The sequence below is a fragment of the Pocillopora damicornis genome, chromosome 2 (genome assembly GCF_964200805.1).
Source record: "Pocillopora damicornis chromosome 2, jaPocDami1.2, whole genome shotgun sequence".
In the NCBI taxonomy this organism is placed as follows: domain Eukaryota; kingdom Metazoa; phylum Cnidaria; class Anthozoa; order Scleractinia; family Pocilloporidae; genus Pocillopora; species Pocillopora damicornis.
The window spans coordinates 5,671,046-5,688,356 of NC_142671.1; the positions used below are offsets into that span (position 1 = coordinate 5,671,046).

The 17,311-nt window shown below is 36.8% G+C and overlaps 3 protein-coding genes across 3 annotated transcripts in view; 2 read left to right on the plus strand and 1 right to left on the minus strand.

Moving 5' to 3' along the window:
* Positions 1–547: 547 nt before the first annotated feature.
* Positions 548–4,085, plus strand: LOC113673477 (QRFP-like peptide receptor). Its single transcript, XM_027189896.2, has one exon. It carries the CDS (start codon positions 1,668–1,670, stop codon positions 2,781–2,783), a length of 1,116 nt encoding a protein of 371 aa, XP_027045697.2. The 5' UTR covers positions 548–1,667; the 3' UTR covers positions 2,784–4,085.
* Positions 4,086–5,618: 1,533 nt separating this feature from the next.
* Positions 5,619–16,878, plus strand: LOC113673409 (actin-histidine N-methyltransferase). Its single transcript, XM_027189801.2, has 14 exons — positions 5,619–5,767; positions 7,178–7,306; positions 7,708–7,803; positions 8,050–8,204; positions 9,417–9,489; positions 9,940–10,050; positions 10,963–11,043; positions 11,732–11,799; positions 12,050–12,108; positions 12,978–13,089; positions 13,634–13,875; positions 14,172–14,260; positions 14,732–14,895; positions 15,914–16,878. Exons 2-14 carry the CDS (start codon positions 7,204–7,206, stop codon positions 16,178–16,180), a joined length of 1,620 nt encoding a protein of 539 aa, XP_027045602.2. The 5' UTR covers positions 5,619–5,767; positions 7,178–7,203; the 3' UTR covers positions 16,181–16,878.
* Positions 16,646–17,311, minus strand: part of LOC113673408 (uncharacterized) — an 82,814-nt gene continuing 82,148 nt past the window's right edge. Inside the window, exon 93 of the mRNA XM_089198642.1 lies at positions 16,646–17,150. Coding sequence (XP_089054768.1) covers positions 16,939–17,150 — 212 coding nt within the window. The 3' untranslated portion in view covers positions 16,646–16,938. The remainder of the gene's footprint in view (positions 17,151–17,311) is intronic.

Sequence of the window (17,311 nt, forward strand, 5' to 3'; positions counted from 1 at the left end):
ACTTCATAAACTTCAGCGAAATTAAAAAACATAACCGCGGGTGATTAGCAACGGTAGTGTTTACACAATGCCATCAGTTGAAGCTTTGATTAAATTTTGATCCAGTCATCACTCATACGCCGTCATCTTTGAAAGCAATGGTCGAATTTTGAAAAGATTTTAATCGTAGAATAAATAAGGTATTCTTTATACAGTATGCCGTCTTTGACGTAATAATCGGCAGCACAAAAAGCCATTCAACCAACTAGCATAAAATTGACTCAAAGGATGATATTGAAACACTGTGCATTTTTTCTGTTTTTTCTACAAACCCAAGACGATTAAACACAAATGGAGTTTTTGGTTTTAACAATTTCTCCAAATAATTACCTGCTATTTTTTTCTCAGAAAAGGGTAATCAGTACCGCCAACACAATCTAAAAACGTTTTGACTGTCAATATTTTGGAATACGGGTGGTTTTTCAAAAAAACTCATAAATGTTTTCCGCTTTCTGTTTACCGAAATCCACCTTTCGTCACCTCGAAGTCAACAAAATACTTTATACAACCTCGTTTCTCACGGCAACTCGTTCAAACAATTCATGACAAACAAATGGCGCTCGAGTGGCTCTGATATTGAATATATCTTTTTTTTCACACCTTGACCTAGTGATCGTCAGGGAAGAGGCAAAAAACGGATCTCATCGTTTCTTTAATAACGAGAGAGGCGAAAGCCAGCGGGAATAACGTACTGGAGATTTTGTTCCAAAGTATGGTATGCCTAAGTAGTTTGATAATAATCTAAGTTGTCAAAGAAAGAACACTGGACAGGCCTAAATTGAATCTATTTGGCAGTGAAGTTCAGTATTCCGTGCATCGAGGAGTACTTTAGCATTAGCGCGCTTAACTTGACAGATCACAGGGTACTTTCCAGCCCAAACATTGAAGGTCTATTTTTCAAAAAGGCTAAAAGGTCACCACCACAAAATATTGATCACGTTATTAGCCTGCATACCACCACGTATCAGTTATGAAGTAGTTTTGTACACTATAAACATGTTACGTGAAAAGTCACACAGTATCCCTCTATACTGAAGGACGGATTGTTGCATTTCGTCGAGATTCATTATCAAAGGATCCCTAAGACTGAACCGCAGCAAAGGTGAAAAAGTGTGTCATGTGAAGACACGAATAAATTTTAACACATTAGGATTTGCATGAGTTGACCTGCATAATAGACTCTGGCTAACAGGATTGAATTACCTACATCATAATACTAAGGTCGAAGACAGAGGCTACGACAAAAGGCAAAGGAATTTAAAAGACAAGGGAGCGGAACTGTCGGAGTTAGTTTACCTATCACAATGGAAATTAATTTTGGTGTGCGTCTCATAGTGTTTTGATAGCCGCGGCTTTTGTAACTAATAGTTTGGTTTCGAGTGAATCACATAGAAAGCCCTGTTTCAGTTTGGTCATCACGGAGCGCATTTCACCACTCAGGCAAACGGCGGACAGTGTGTCACCAATTCCAAATTTTCATTGAAGAGGAAAGTTTACAGACCGTAAGGAGTGCGGTGTTTAAATCCACTTAGCAGCTACTTGTTAAACGAGTTCAAAAAGGTACATTTCCTTCTCATCACAAATTAGGACGAGCTGAAGTTGGAGCGTGGCACGTGTTTCACCCACAAATGATGGCCACAGCTGACCCAAACATAACAAATTTTACCGAAAGGGATCCATGTCCTTTTGAGCCTTATACGTCAACAGAGAAGGTTTTTCAGTGTATTGCGTACTTCATCATCATGTTCGGCTCCTTCGTCGGTAACGTGCTGGTCATATGCGTCGTCATTCTGAACAGACAAATGCGAACTGTCACAAATTATTTGATAGTAAATATGGCGGTGGCAGATCTCTTGATTACAATAGTAAGTATGCCGGTCACTGCAAAAGTTCTCGTGACAGGACGCAGCATCAATTGGTCAAATGGTGTCTTGTATGATATTTTGTGCAAGATAATCCCATTCAGCCAAACTTTGTCGATCGCAAGCTCTGTTTTGAGTTTGACAGTTATCGCTGTTGACCGTTTCCTAGCAGTGATGTACCCTTTGAAGAGATGCATGACTTTTCAGAAAACGTACGTTGCAATGGCACTGGTCTGGCTTGTGGGTATTGCTGTTAATTCACCGACTCTTTACGCCCAAAAAATTGTGTTTCTCGAATACAGTCAGAGATGGACCTGCACGGAGATGTGGGAACCAGCATTCACCGAAGGGGCATACAAAGGCTTTACAATAGTTCTTTTTGTGATTTTTTACCTGGTTCCTCTACTGACCATGTCAATTCTATATAGCTTCGTCATTTACAAACTCTGGGTGAGAAAAGTTCCAGGAAATCAAACTGCCGAAAACCAGCAGCGATCCAACAAATCCAGAAAGAAAGTTTTAAAAATGCTTCTTGCCGTAGTGATTCTTTTTGCACTGTGTTGGCTCCCGGTGTACATCACCCAATTTATTAGGTTCTACGGTGAGAAGGATTTTCCTTGCGGTCCACCAAGTACTTTGGCACTCATGGGCTACTTTTTGGGACATGCTAACAGCGCTATCAATCCTGCTATTTATGTGATATTTAACTCTGACTTTCGTAAAGGATTTCGAGATGTTTTGCTGTGTCGTTATTCCCGCAGGAACAGAGTTGCTCCGCAAGTCAATTTGGGAACCGCGACTGGAGGGGAAAATAGTTACATCGATGGTGCGACTGTTTTAGCGCGTATCCGTACGCGCGGAGGATCAAAAGTATCAACTTGATAGTTGATATCGTCAAAGTTGATATAGATAATGAAAACTGTAAGCCGTGTTACTACATTGCTGAGATGAAAAAAAACCATTACCTGTCGTTTATTCGTCCTCGCATATTGTACGCATCCAGTTTAGATAGCTTAAACAACCTAGTGAGTCATTTTAACAGAGAAAGATTTTTAGCAAAAAAAAAATGTTTCCAGTTGCTATGAAGAAACTGAAAGACATTTTACCACTGATATAGTTAATTTCTAAGTTTTTGATCACACTTTATTTCGTGCATTCGTCTTCACGAATTTATTACTGGATCATCTAATTTGAGTTTCCTAACGCCGAAAGAGCGAGATAAAATAGGTAATATAAGTCGGATTCTAGTTTTACAATAGAAATTTGTGACAAGTTTCAAGATGTTAAATTACGTACTCGCCAAGGAAAAGAAACAAAATTTACACCAAATTTCATTCGAATGTGATGAAAATGTTCTTAAAAAAATCTACTCACTAATTCTAACGCTCCACCGAAGGTGATTCTCTTGAGTGTTTGTTTACCCCCTTTAGCCGTAAAAAGTAATTGATCTGAGTTTCCGCTGTAGATATTGTGAACCCGCTCTCTGTAAACTTGTCATTTGTATAACACGCTATAAAGTTAATCTTGCATTTATTTCGAAAAAAATTTATGCATTTTCCATATTGATTTGTCAGTAAAAGAGGGAATATTTCAATCTAGTTAGACATTTGGTCAATTACCAAGAGGAAGAAAATAACCGTCTCATTTACTCGATGGTGCGACAGTTAGGCACTATTTACTGTCTTGGCGAGAAAACGGGATTTAATATGTTGTTTCTATAACTGAAATCTGACAATGTTGTTTACGTAGACTCTGAATAAAACTGAAGACTCCGACAAGCTACCTCAGGGTATTTCTTGATACACGGGTAGCTGATAAATATGCAGGAATTATAGGTCTCAGCTAAAGAACTTAATTTTAGATCGAATGAGATGATTCGCTTTGTAAACCAAGGCAACGAGAGTTTTCCAATTAGTAACAGTACTTTTTTCGGAAGCCTCACTCTATTTTACCGTTTAGTATTACTCACTAAATTTCCTCAGCAAGTGGCAGGCTAAATTGAATATGATTTGCTCTTGTTTTCTGAGTATGAGGCCGTGAGAAGCAAAATTAATTAAGCCTCGAGCCACGTGTAATCGGTACCGCATCAATTCTTGTTTGAATTGACTCAAAAAGCTTTTAAATAAAATAACTTGCAGCATTAACACTGAAACAAATTAAATTGCCAAAAACCTTTCCATCCAACATATGAATTTTCCAGTAGTAGATATATGATCAAAACTGTTTTATAATGTTTCTATCTATTGGAATATCGATATCTCACTTAAATTATACTATATGTGGTAATGACTTCTTTACGACTTTGTTCTCTTGCCATAACATTGTGTAAGGTACCACTCAGAAAAGATGTTTGTCTCCTGCGGAAACATCAACTCAAACGTTTAGCTGCGTCAGACAGGGTTAAAAAAAATTTTATTGGGATTTTTCAAAGACAAGGCACCAGATTGTTTCAGTAAAGCAGTCTGTGCCTTGTTTAATTTGTTCCAACCAACTACTAAGTTGCTCTTTGACAGATGCTCGAATTCTAGATTACATCTTGAAAACACCTTTTAGTTTAGAGAAGCCGTCCTGGTGTTCAATTCCATCACTGATTTGCAAAAAAGTCTATTACCAAGACGGTGGATCTAGAGTATGAAATAAAAAGAATTCATTTACGAAAAAAACCTATAAAAACGAAGCTCGGCTGAATAGTGTAAGGGCTCTCAAGTTGAAGAACAATGTCATCCAGCTTTGCAAAGAGTTTTACGTAAGCACGTTTTACAAACGATAATAGTGGATTCTAAGTCTACCGTGCTCATGCTGGCTTTTTTTTTGCATTAATTGGCGGTTCCAGAGTTTTCTGAATCACTTCCTCTTCAGATCATAGAAATCGGATTAAAAACTTCCTCTAATTTTTTCATGCCATTAAAATTTCGGCTCGCACACGTTGAAATTTATTTTTTCCCTGCAGTTACAGACAATCATAACTTTTCCCTGAATTCGAAGCACAGTTGTTAGTCGTGACCATTTGAGAAAATATTTAAAACTTCGAATTGTTTGCCGGAACACACTAAGGGAAGCTCTGACAGATGTAAAAGCCATTAACTTGCATTTTATTGTCAGTATAGTTTTTCTTTGTCAATAGAATTTCTTAGAGATAATATCGAGCATCAGTTCGTCGATTTTTCTAATACTGTAGTTCTTTATTCCACAAACGAATTATGGAATTTTCATAAATCGTATCTCCTGATTATATTACAAAAAGAAATGATCAACTTCCAATTTGATTGAAGACTCTGTTCGCTAGAGCGCTACGTCAATATCCCAGAATGGTCATGGGGCTGAATAGAGGTCATGAAGACAAGCGATGAAATTTCTCCTAAAATTCAGGGGGCGGGTTGTTTTAACAAAGTTTAGCCGTTGTTTAAAAAAATCGCGTCCTAAATAATTCTCAATTTAGCTGGACCTTTTATCGGATGGATGAAAAAAAGTTAATTTATTGTAAACATACTGTTAAATCTTCATCTGTCTTGGCTAGGACTTTCAAACGTGCAAGTAAATCTAAGGGCAGACCTGATACATCTTTAGTCCGGGCGTATCTCGTCCCTATTTTCTGTACCCCGGTATCCTGTATCCTTGGTACCTGGCTAGAGTTCCCGATGTATTTCAGTCCAATCCAAAGTAGTCCAGTCCGACCAAATCCAATCTTTCTTGTAGCGAAGTTGGCGAGCCTTTGTTTGAGTACCAGACTCTCTCAGGGTCTAAGAAGGATTTTCAACATGGCGGACTAATCCGAACAACAGCGTTAATTTACTCGTTTACTAAAAGCAACGAATTTGTATCTCAGTGGACACAAAGAGACTGCTGATCTTAGCTCATTTTCTGAGGTAAGTATAATATACTGGGAGTATTTAACTTAATATTTTTTTTGCGCTCGTAGCTTCACATTCATGCTGTAAATTTAGTTTCGATAAATACTTTTCCAAGCTTTACGCGGCCTTCTTTTAATTCCTTTTTTTGATAACAGACCGAGGTAAATTAAGAGTTTATATTAAAACCTTGGTGAAAAAAATCTGAATCATGGCAGAGGACATTCAAAACATCTTTGCTGGGAATGTCTACTTGTCCTGGCCTTGGCGCAATCCGATGTAAACGGTAAACTAAATCAATTTTGCAAAGCATACCTTAAAAAAATGGAACAGATATGCGATATATGCAGTGGTATTCAAGCTTGCGGACCCCATAGGTGGCCAAGTTGAATAATATTACAAAAAATTCAATTTTGTTGGTTTAATTTTAAGGTATCATGTTTTATTTCTGACATTACAATTGTCAACAATTAAGGACAAGCATTCAGAGGGGGAGGGGCTGGTTGGAGGGGTGTCAAATTTACCCAACTGGGCCTTGCTGAGTGGTGTAAAGGGGGTGGACCCTATATAATCATTTTAAAACAGTCAGCTAGTACTTGTTAATGTTTTGGTATAAGGACAGCCTAAGGTATAAGGTAAGGTAGAATAAAAATTATTGAATTTGGTTTTTGCATGATCTCATGAATAAGCAAACCATGTAACTTAGTTGCATGCTTCAGCCTTCGGCTCCATCAGATAATTCAGACCTTGGTTTTGATAATTCATGATATCATGCTCAAATTCATCCAATGATTGCTTATTGATATCTTGGGAGTGAAGTGACAAAAATGAGAGGTATCAAGTTCACTGGCTGTTGCAAAATCTGTCTTTTTCTTTGGGAGGCATTTTGATAAAATACTGGATTAGGTTTATCAAAAGGTTGCAAGCATTAATTCAGGATTAAAAGATAAAACTTCATTTTGATTTGTCTGTTATAAAATGATATATTTTGCTAAGTTTGTAGAGTTTTGTGCTAGTGGGAGGAAAAAAAAAGGAATATACTTGAAATATAAGCAGAAAAACGCCTTGCGGAACTGGCATCCTGACCATGGACAATTGACTAACGAGAACATTCTACCATTAGACAGTTAGCTTGATCATGTTTTGAATTTCAATACACTGGATTTTAATGGTGTATTTTCTACTTTATTCTTGAAAGAACTGGATGTTGTTTTGTGTATCATAAAAAATTTGGCCAAAATTTCCTAAATTATTTGTTTCCTTATACAGATTACATACCAATTCCCTAATGATACCGGTATTCTTCATTTTTTCTAAGTTTTTCTTTCTCCTATCCAAACCAACATTATACTGAGGGTTCCCTAACATAGCAAAAAGGAAATTGTTATATGTTAATGTAATAATGGGTGTTCATTCATCATTTTATAGATACACCTTGATATTTGCTATCAGTTATGGGCAAGAAGGGAAAAAGGAAAATGCAGCAATCTGCAAATCAATTGCCTGATGTAGTTGTGGACAAGGAGGTGTTAACTCTATGTCAAAGAATATTTGAACGTAAGTTAGGGTACTAAAATTTTTAGTGCCTTTAAATTCTAGTGTTATGTTGTTAAAGTAAATATGTAGTATTTGCATTATCATAGAATGTTTGTAAGGGTCAAAAGAAACTCCTGTCTTTTGGTTGGAAATTTTTAATTTCATTCAGTTCAATTCAAAAACCAAGTGTCACATTCTAAAGAAATACTTTTATTTAGTAGAGCATCAATTTTCATATCACAGTTGTAAATATCTAACCTTTGCCTTATATTATGTAGCTGAATTGTTCTGGTTACAAGCAAGTGCGATTCCTTTGGCTTTGTGGAATGACAATCACTTGAAAAGCACTCTCTTGCAGATCTCAAAGTTATTTGACACATTTAATTTAGTGTCAGAGATTGATATGTTGTTGTTGTGGCTAGTTATATCTCTAGAAACCCCTGTATTGCCAGTCAAGCAGTGGGAGGAACATGTAAAGCTCCGTGAAATGGTGGAAACAATAAGAAAGAGACAAGCTGGTAAATTATATATCAAGTTTCAAGTTTTATGTTGATAACATATGAAATGAACAGACCAAAAAAAATAATAAAAACAAAGAAAACTCCTTCATGAATTTGGTGATTATTTCTTAGTACAAAACGCTCATTGTACTTTAAAGATTTAGAATTAACTTTGATAGGGAATAAATCACACCTGCAATATTTTTCTTTTTCTAACACTTTTATGAAATTCATAATGATTATGTCACTAATACTTTGTTTTAGGGCAGTCACTCTTTGAAAATTCAGATCAATGCAGAAGAGATCACATATCAAGTTTTACCCAGTGGTTCAATGACAATGGTGGGGTAGCAGAGTCAGTGGTAATCGATGACTTTGGCCATCAAGGGTTAGGGCTTAAAGCTATCAGTGAAATTAAGGTAGAGATCTCTTATTAGAGAAAAGTAACACTTAGTGTACGGCTATCATTCTGAAATAAAGCAGGATGTGGTTTAGGGTTAGGAAATGTAGAGCTGTGGGGTTGGTAAAATTAATATCAAAGTGAAAAACAATAGTTTGTGGTTAAAGGTCAGAATTGTTTATAGTCAGTATGAAACATTATTAACAACTAGATCATTTGATAATCATTTCAAGAGTTTTCATAGGCTTAACCATTATACGATGCTATACAAATATGGTAAACTCAAAATCAAAACATTTGTTCTTACAAAATAAAGTTGGGAAGACTTATCTATATTTTGGGGTGTTTTTGATAAAAAAATTATTCCACTCTTGCTTGTTGGACATGAGACGATTAATGCCAACTCAGCCCTAAATGCCTCATTGGCTACCTATTATCTCATATCCAGCAAGCACTTGTGGAATAATTGTTTATTAACCCTTTGACTGCCATTAGTTACCAAGAGAGAACTTCCCCTTATAATTTCAGTGCAATATCAAGCTGAGACAAGTGGCAAGTCATATAATAAAGAAAAATATCAGTTGTGAGATTTTAGTCGATCTGATACCAAATTCTCTGAACTAACAATAAGAATTTATGCCAGACAGTGAGGAGAATTACTTTATGCAATCTTAAGAGTAAAAGGTTTAATTAGTTTGATATTTTTTACAATCCATGTAGAACTAATCATTTATGTTCGCCTTTCATTGGTATTTGGAACTACTTTTTCATAATTTTTGTTCAGTGCACATTTTTCTCTTTGGAGTTACATGAGTGTAAATCCTGTATGTTAATTGCTTAATATTTAATGACCTCTTCACAAGTCATAGTTGTGAATGAGCTTGCCTTACTTGCCAACTGTTGGTCACTTCTGATTCTCAAATTGCATCTTAATGTCTATCATCATTTGATTAACAAATTTACACAGCTGTGAAGTTTCTATAAATCCATCACATGTCGGAGAGTATTTTCTTTAACATATGATCTCAAATAAATTTTTCACTTCCGTTAGGGGAAAGCCTTGCCTTCTCTTTTCAATGGTTATTCTTGTCATTGAAATCTTTACCAAGTTTTTTATGTTCTTCTCTTTTTCTTTTTGAATGGTATGCTTCATGATAATACCATTTCAAAATTGATTTGTGTAATTTATTTATGATCAGTATTTCAGACACACTTTATATTCTGTTCTCAGGAAGGACAACATTTTATCACCATACCAAGAAAACTGATGATGTCAGCAGAGACTGCAAGAAATTCAGACTTAGGTAGCCATAGTGTGCAAATGATTTATTACACAGACATAATTGACCACAGGAAATCCAATTTTTATGTGGAATGGGAAAGCATGATTGGGTGACAAGAGTGGAGATTGGGTTTACCTTTAACTCCTGTAAATTACCAAGACAGAATTTCTCCTTACAAATTGAAAATTGCAAAATGCCAAGTAGGAATTAATAGTTGATCCAACACCAAATTCTCCAAGCTAACATCATAAGAATTGTATGAGAGACACTTTGGAGAATCACTAACTAGATCTGGGAATGAAAGGGTTAAGGACTCAAAATCACAATTTTAAACTGTTCCATCTTCACATGGAAGCCTCCTATCATCACCATGGTTGCTTGTAAACTCCTGCTTTGTTCCATTTACACTGCTACTTTGAGATTATCCCAAAGAACATGAAATGGCATATGTTTTCCTATGTTTTATTGAAGGACCATTGATTGACAAGGACAACATTCTGAAAGTGATGCAAAATGCCTGCTTAGTACTTCATGTATACTGTGAAAAACTGAAGGAGAACTCCTTCTGGAAACCATATCTTGGCATCCTTGAAAGCTGAGTTTGTAAGGTTCTTGTAAATGTATGTAGGACTTTGGGTTGTGGTTGAGCAATTGCAGATAATTATTGTCAAGCTATTAGTCTCTACTTTTAGGAGATCTGAATGGAAATATTGGTCACTGTTGTTGTTGTTGTTGTGAGAAGTAAAGTTTGTGGGATTTCATATTTTCAGATCCATGACTGTCCACAAAATAGGAAAGTTTAAACCCCCAAAAGTGTTCCTCCATTTTCATATAATAGGAATCAGCTTAATTGCAAGGTTCAAGGTATCTTCAAGGGTTGAATCAAGGCAGAGAGTAATTCCTCTTATATACAGTCAAATATTTTTTTATTATTCGTGTAGAAAAAGTTTCTAAGCAAGGTTAACTCTCCTAACTGCATTTGTAACCTTTTGCTGGGACCTAGATTGACTTGGCTAGCTAGTAGGGTAGCAATTTGCTTACTTTCATTTTCAGAAGTTAACTCAAGCTGGAAATTTCATTGAATTAACCATGATGTTAATGTCCTTTCTCCTGTGCTTTCATTATGATCCATCGCCATTTTCCCATACTCAAGTACTGTACACAATTTATATTTCTCATCATTACAGCCTATGTTTTCAGGGTTGGTTGGTGGAAAGACAGACCTGGTCAGTCTTAAAGCAAACCACCTGCTTGTATGGACTGGAAACCCAGATTTGTGTAAATTTAGGTGTATATGTTTATTTTAAGCAATCTCTACCTGGGCTTCAAAATGATCTTAGAATAGTGTAAAGAGGCCATTAGAAGACACAGACAAAGGAAATAACTATCAAGGAGAATTTTGACAGATCAAAATAACCTTATTTGAATGCAAAATATTGTACCCATATTTTATACCATCAAACAATCAGTGAAAGCTCCTTAGCGTGTACTTAGATATTCTTCCAGCTTCGTATTCAACAACTTTGTACTTTAGTCTTGATGAGATGCAGGCATTGAAAGGTTCTCCAGCATTTGGTGGGTAATTCTAACGATTTTAGCCTTATCTTGTGTTGAATTTCTTGATTCTCTATACTCTTTGTTAGCATATAACTAGTTATTACTGATAAAATTTGCTCAAAGTAATATAAGAAGAAGCAGAATAGCTTATATCCCTGGCGATATTTCCTACAGCGAGTTATATGGGAATGCCTCCACCCCCTTCTTACTATGGAAGCATCATGTTCTGTCTTGAGGGTTATAGCGATGCACGAGTTGTAGTATAGTGTAGGAGGATTTGATATTACTAGTCAACACTGGGTATTTTTTTTTTAAGCAGAAAAACGAAGAGTTACCACCCTCATTCCAAATAAAAGGGTCTACTGGACCATTATGATTCAAGATACTTTTGGTTTCATCAACTGAGTTGATAATATAAATCGGCCACCGTAAAGAGTTTCAAAGCTGTCGTTTCGAGCGTTAGCTTTGAAACTTTTTACGATGGCCAATTTATAACTCAGTCGATAAAATCAAAATGTTCTAGATATACTCCCGCGCCGACGCAGTACCACAATTTCTCTAGAAACTTACGTTCTTTATTCACTGTGATTCAAGGCGTGGTTAGCTATAGTTGTCCCATCATTGTTCATCAATATGAATTATTACTTTTTAAATCCCGCTGGGAAATAATATCCTTACACAACAACTCCCAAATGATCTGTTGTAGGTGAATCTCTCAAGCTGTACAGAAATATTGCGCGACAGTATTCTTATCTCTACCAACGTCTTCATCAGGTGAGTATGGCGTGTCAGCTCACATTTTTGGGTATCCAGTCGTTTCGCGCCCATGGACGTTTCGTACTCAGTTTATTCGTACTAAGTTTGTGTCGGTTCGTACTAAACCCGCTGGTTGATTCGCACCCGCCCAAGCATTAATTGACTATCAGATCCTCTTCAAAAGTGTGGAATAATCGAAAAAATATCACCGCTTGTTTTAAAGTAGTAATAACTGTCATTCTAATCAGAAGTAATTGATTGTTGATAGGTTTGTCCAGAAACGGCCAAGCTTCCACTTAGAAGACATTTTACTTTTGATGATCACAGGTGCGTCTGACATCTTTAGCTCCAAGTTCTTTTAGAGTGAACTTGAAAAGGTTCAAGTTTAACCAGCAATATTCCACTGCTCAATTATAGTAACTCATAACACAGTATTTCTTAGGTAAAATCATATAGACATGGGTGCGGTTACTGTTGACCCAAATATGCTTGTACATGTTTTTTAAACTTGAAAGTTTGGTTGAAAGAAAATTGACTAGCCTCCTTTTCGACGTTCTGTTTTAACGAATGAGCAAGTAATCCTTGGAAAATTTGGACCTGGACTGAGGAAGTTAAAAACGAATTGACTTGTTCCTTTTATAATAACGTGTACGATTTTGTTGTGAACAAGTCAAGGTATTACTGTGCAGCATAATTTTGATAAAGATTAATTAGGTGTTGAGTACCATAACCCGCCTCTTTAACACACTCCTAAACCTGTTTTGGAACAAAGGTTCTGATTCTCTGTTGTTTTTTCGAGGCAAAGCCTCTTTAATGAAGTGGCTGAGTCAATAGATTGCCCTTCCATGATTTTTTAACTGGTGCTCCCAGATGCTTATTGTATCCGTTCGCAAAATTTTGAGTGGCTCTTTGTGAAATGAAAAATTAACTGCAATTTTAGGTAAACCAGATGAAAGGAATTAAGTATTATTAACTGAGTTGACAACGTAAATTAGCCACTGTAGAGAGTTTCAAAGCCGACATTTCGAGCATTAACCCTTCGTCAGAGCGATTTGGTGAAAGTAGTTTGGTATGGAACGAAAATTCCAAAATAGCTGAAATAAATTTGTGAGGAACTGTGATGTTTAAAGATGGGAAAAGATATTTGTAAAGATTGCGAGTGAGCGTGACGTTGCTTCTTAAAATTGTTTTTCCAGATGGGCAGTGTCAACTGTCACTACTCGACAAAACAAGATCCCAAGCACCACAGGTGAACCAACTCTTGCGCTTATTCCTATGTGGGACATGTGTAACCACTGTAATGGCACGGTAAGAGAACACACAGCAGAGTAAATGTGATCCCTGCAGATTATTTAGCAATTTATTTGGCTCATCTCCTTCACTCTGCAATCTGAAACAATGAAGAAAACAAGTGCTAAGGAATATATTTGTCCAACGACAGTGATTCGGGGTTCCAGAGCTTGAGAAAGTCAAGAGAAGTCAGGAAGATAGTGGAAGTGGCTCTTTTTTTTTTCTAATTTTTCCATGTTCCTGTTTATCTAAAATAGATCTCAATGTCTTTTTCTTTCTGTTTATCTGTCTGATACCATTATTCACATCCTAGAAACTTGAAAAACAGTCGGGTTAGAATGGAAGGCATTTAGCAGTAAAACGTCATCCACCACAAAAGCCTGGCTCAACACATTCTTTTCCTCATACTTCTAGTTTATTCCGAAAACTAAATCATATATTCTGCTCTTCGGCTCAGTCGAGAAGGGCTGGAATGTGGGCCTTGAGGAATAAGTCATCTTAGAAGTTTTGTCAGTATGCCCGTATCGTAGACAAGCTATTTCTGTATATTTTTTTTGCTTAGATAACGACTGGCTATGATTTAGCTGAAGATAGCTGCAAAAGTATGTCTGTGAGGGACTTTCATGTAGGTGAACAAGTGTGCATTTTTTATGGAGAGCGTTCCAATGCGGATCTGTTGGTACATAATGGGTTTGTGTTTGAGGAAAACGCCCACGATAAGGTTTCCATCCAGCTGGGCGTCAGCAAGAGTGATCCATTATTCCAGATGAAGGAAAGACTACTGGCTTCTATGGGAATGACTGCGTACGTTTTGGAAAGGATTCTATTTTGCCGTTTATTTATCTATATATAACCTCGTGAGCTCACAAGTGTTTTTGCAGGAAGTTGTTAAACTTAAAAATACTGGATCACTTTCTTGTATGAAAAATTAGCGCTGTCTAAATCTCTTCGAAGACGATTTCTTGTTATTGCCATCGCTTTTTTTTTAATTTGCTTGTGGATTGTCTGTCTTATTTTTCGTTTAAAACATGATTTTAGAGGGAAGGCATGTGAAGGAAGAAAGGTTGAAATTAAGACCCATATTACACATTTTTTCGCAGGTCAAGTAATTCGTTTCCAGTGGGTTATGGAGAAAGACCATTCGACTCTGAATTGGTCACCTTTTTGAGAATCTTTTCTATGACTGAAGGTAAGATAAACAATAATACAAGAAAGCGTTCAGCTTATGAAAGGGATAAAGTCTTCTTTGCGATGTCAAGCAACGCTCTACCAAACTAACGATAAGAGCGTTGTGTGACATCCCGACGAACGGCCGCGGAGGCTAAATAAGGGAGAGGAACAATGTCTCCTTTGAGAATCTGTAACACTCCAACAGAGCTGGTTTTAGGAAGTTCGATCTTTTGAAGTTTGAATGACGGGGTTTGAAAAAGTATTTTTGTTGTTGCTCACGGCTCCTTATGGCTCCTCTTGCAAGGCTTCGTTTTGATCGATTTTGATCGATTCCACCAGCGTCCAATTAACTAGTGACCTTCCATGCCTTAAAGACAGTGGTCTTACATTTCGTGGAGGCGTGTAAATGGCATTGTGAAATGTTGCAATATTTCGATGGCCCCCACGCATTGTTTATTTTGTTGAAAATCTTGAGTGTTACTTTATCTAGATGAGTTAAAAGAGTGGCTCATGAAAGCGAATGAAGACACCAGTGAGTTGAAGAAACTTTCAGAAAAGGAAATATTTGTCAAGGAGGAGACTGAAAACAAGGGTTGGCAGTTCCTGGAGACACGTCTGTCCTTACTTCTTAAACAGTACAAAAATACGGACTCGGTAAGTTTGGTCTCGTGGAAGAAAATTATGCTTTGTTGGTGATAGGGATGACTTAGTTATTTAAAACACTATATGCATGTAGATTCTTTTAAGGTGAAATCAAACACTTTAAAGTGCTACTAAGTTAGAAATATTTTCTCGAGTGAAATTAGTAGGAACATTAGACAGGAACATCGTCATGCGTTGTGCTATGCTCGCTGCATGTACGATGAAGGGGGGGCAGTTTTTTAAGCTCCTTCTTTCGGTATTATTCGCCCTTGGCAAGACGAAACAATGGAATACTGTTAGAAGTATTCCAATTTCCTTTAGAAAAATTGCCAGTGGAAAAGACCTCTCATTTCCCCTGAAAAACTGAAAAGGGCTACATTTTACACCATCATCTCCATTATTCGGCACTCAAAACTCCCGCATGTTCCCCGAGTTTTGCGCCTAAAATCTTTAAGACTTAATGGCCTTACTTAAAAAAGAGTGTAGGTTTTTGTAAGTTCTAAAAACTGACCTGCCATTTCCATACAGAACGATCTGCTCGGTTAGAGCTGACAAATGGGTAGTAGCCCAAATTTGAAATTTAATGTACTCAGGATCTAGTCACTTAGCTGGAATTTTTCCAGATAATTTAATTTGAATTTCCTTTCTGCTCTGTGGAATTAGTTGGGATCTTTATCCTTTACACCTTAACATCAGTATGTATATTATTCATACTGTTCTTTATACACTTCCTAAGGTGCTGAGCAGGAGAATTTGTGTAACAATCAAGAGCTTCTTTAGTTGGTGATCATTTCCTTTGTTCTCACGAATTTAATGTGATTCAGGGATGATATTGCAAGGAAAAATTAGATGCTAGTTACTTTTGGGGGTTGGAGGGTTAAAAAGTTTATACGAATCACCCGCGTAAAGATAATCACTCGCCAGTGCCTTGGTTTCAAGTTATATGTATTCGAACTTGGTTTACCCTCTGAATGGTAAATGACTTTGATGGTAAACTGCTTAATTTTTTTCTTCTTTTTTTAAACTTTAGGAGGACTCTGAGTTGCTTGAGAATCCCGAATTCTCACACCACAAAAAACTGTGCATCCGGTTGAAACGAGCCGAAAAGAAAGTGCTGCAAATTGCACTGAAGCATGCTACCGCTATAAGGAGCAAAATTAAAGATTCGTCTCAAAAGCGTGTTTCGGATTGTGATCAGGACACAAGTCGTCATAATGCTGAGAGTTCCACAGAGGAAAACACAAGCAACATGATGGATGCAACAACGTCTGCTGTGGATCAACTTTGTGTGAAGTGACAGTTACAAAGTCTCAGTGACAATGGCAATGTCTTCCGTGACATTTCATCTTCTATATTTCATCCATAATCATATCCTCCATACTAATTGAAGAGACTAATGTTGGAAGAGTGTATCGCCTGCCCTTTGTCGAGGGCAACTTATTGAGTTACTTTTAACTAAAAGGAAGGTACGGTCTAGAAAAAGTGTAGCTGAATCGAAAGTTCTTGACTTTCGTTTTCTTAACTGGCTATTCATTTGAGCTAAAGATATTTTTATTGATAACAATCACGTTTCAAAAATAGGCATTTTCATGAAGGCTCAGGTTCACACGAAGTCGAAAATTTGCTTTACGGACAAGAAGATATTTTTTCTAGAAATAACGATATTTCATGGCTAAGGAAAGGGTTCGATCAGCGTTTTACCACACAGTGGATCGAAAACAACTAGTCCCTTCCGGGGTAAGCGAAAGATGACACACACGACTGAATTTTAATGCCTTTATTGGTTATACAAAGGAACAACTTTGAAAACAACGAAACTTGTTAGTAGGATAAGTAGGTTATAAGTATATCGGCAGTGCAACACGTGCTTTGAAAGTACGTCAAACAAGGTTTGATAATGTTCGACCATGAATTTTAAAATACATGTCTTTGGTTAATCTTGCTAACTGCCATAAGTAAAGAAAAAAAAATAAAAGAATGTTAGTTGGTTAAATAGATGTTAAAGCTGTCCCTTTTCGATGTCCGGTTCCGTTTCCTGTGTTCCGTTTGGTCTTCTCACAGGTAGTCATTCACGTTCATAGTCGACCCTGTCTCCCGGCTGATCTCATCGGTAATTGATTGAGGTGGTACTTCTTGGTCAGCGGCTGTGGGTGGTGAGTCGTAAACTTGCGATCCTGGAGTCTTATTTGTGGTTGGGCTGGGGTCGATGGTGTTAGATTCTTGTGGTTCGTCGCTTTCTTTTATGGTAGTCTGTGCAACAGGTTGGTCTAGATATTGATAACAAACAGCGTATCAAATCAGTATTCATGACATCTTAATAAATGTTTTCCTTTTAGTCTCCCTGGGAGGTGCAATCGTGTGATCAATTATAAATTCTGGTTTATAGTGTCTTTTTTAAACTTATTTCAGTATCCATAACATGTATCAA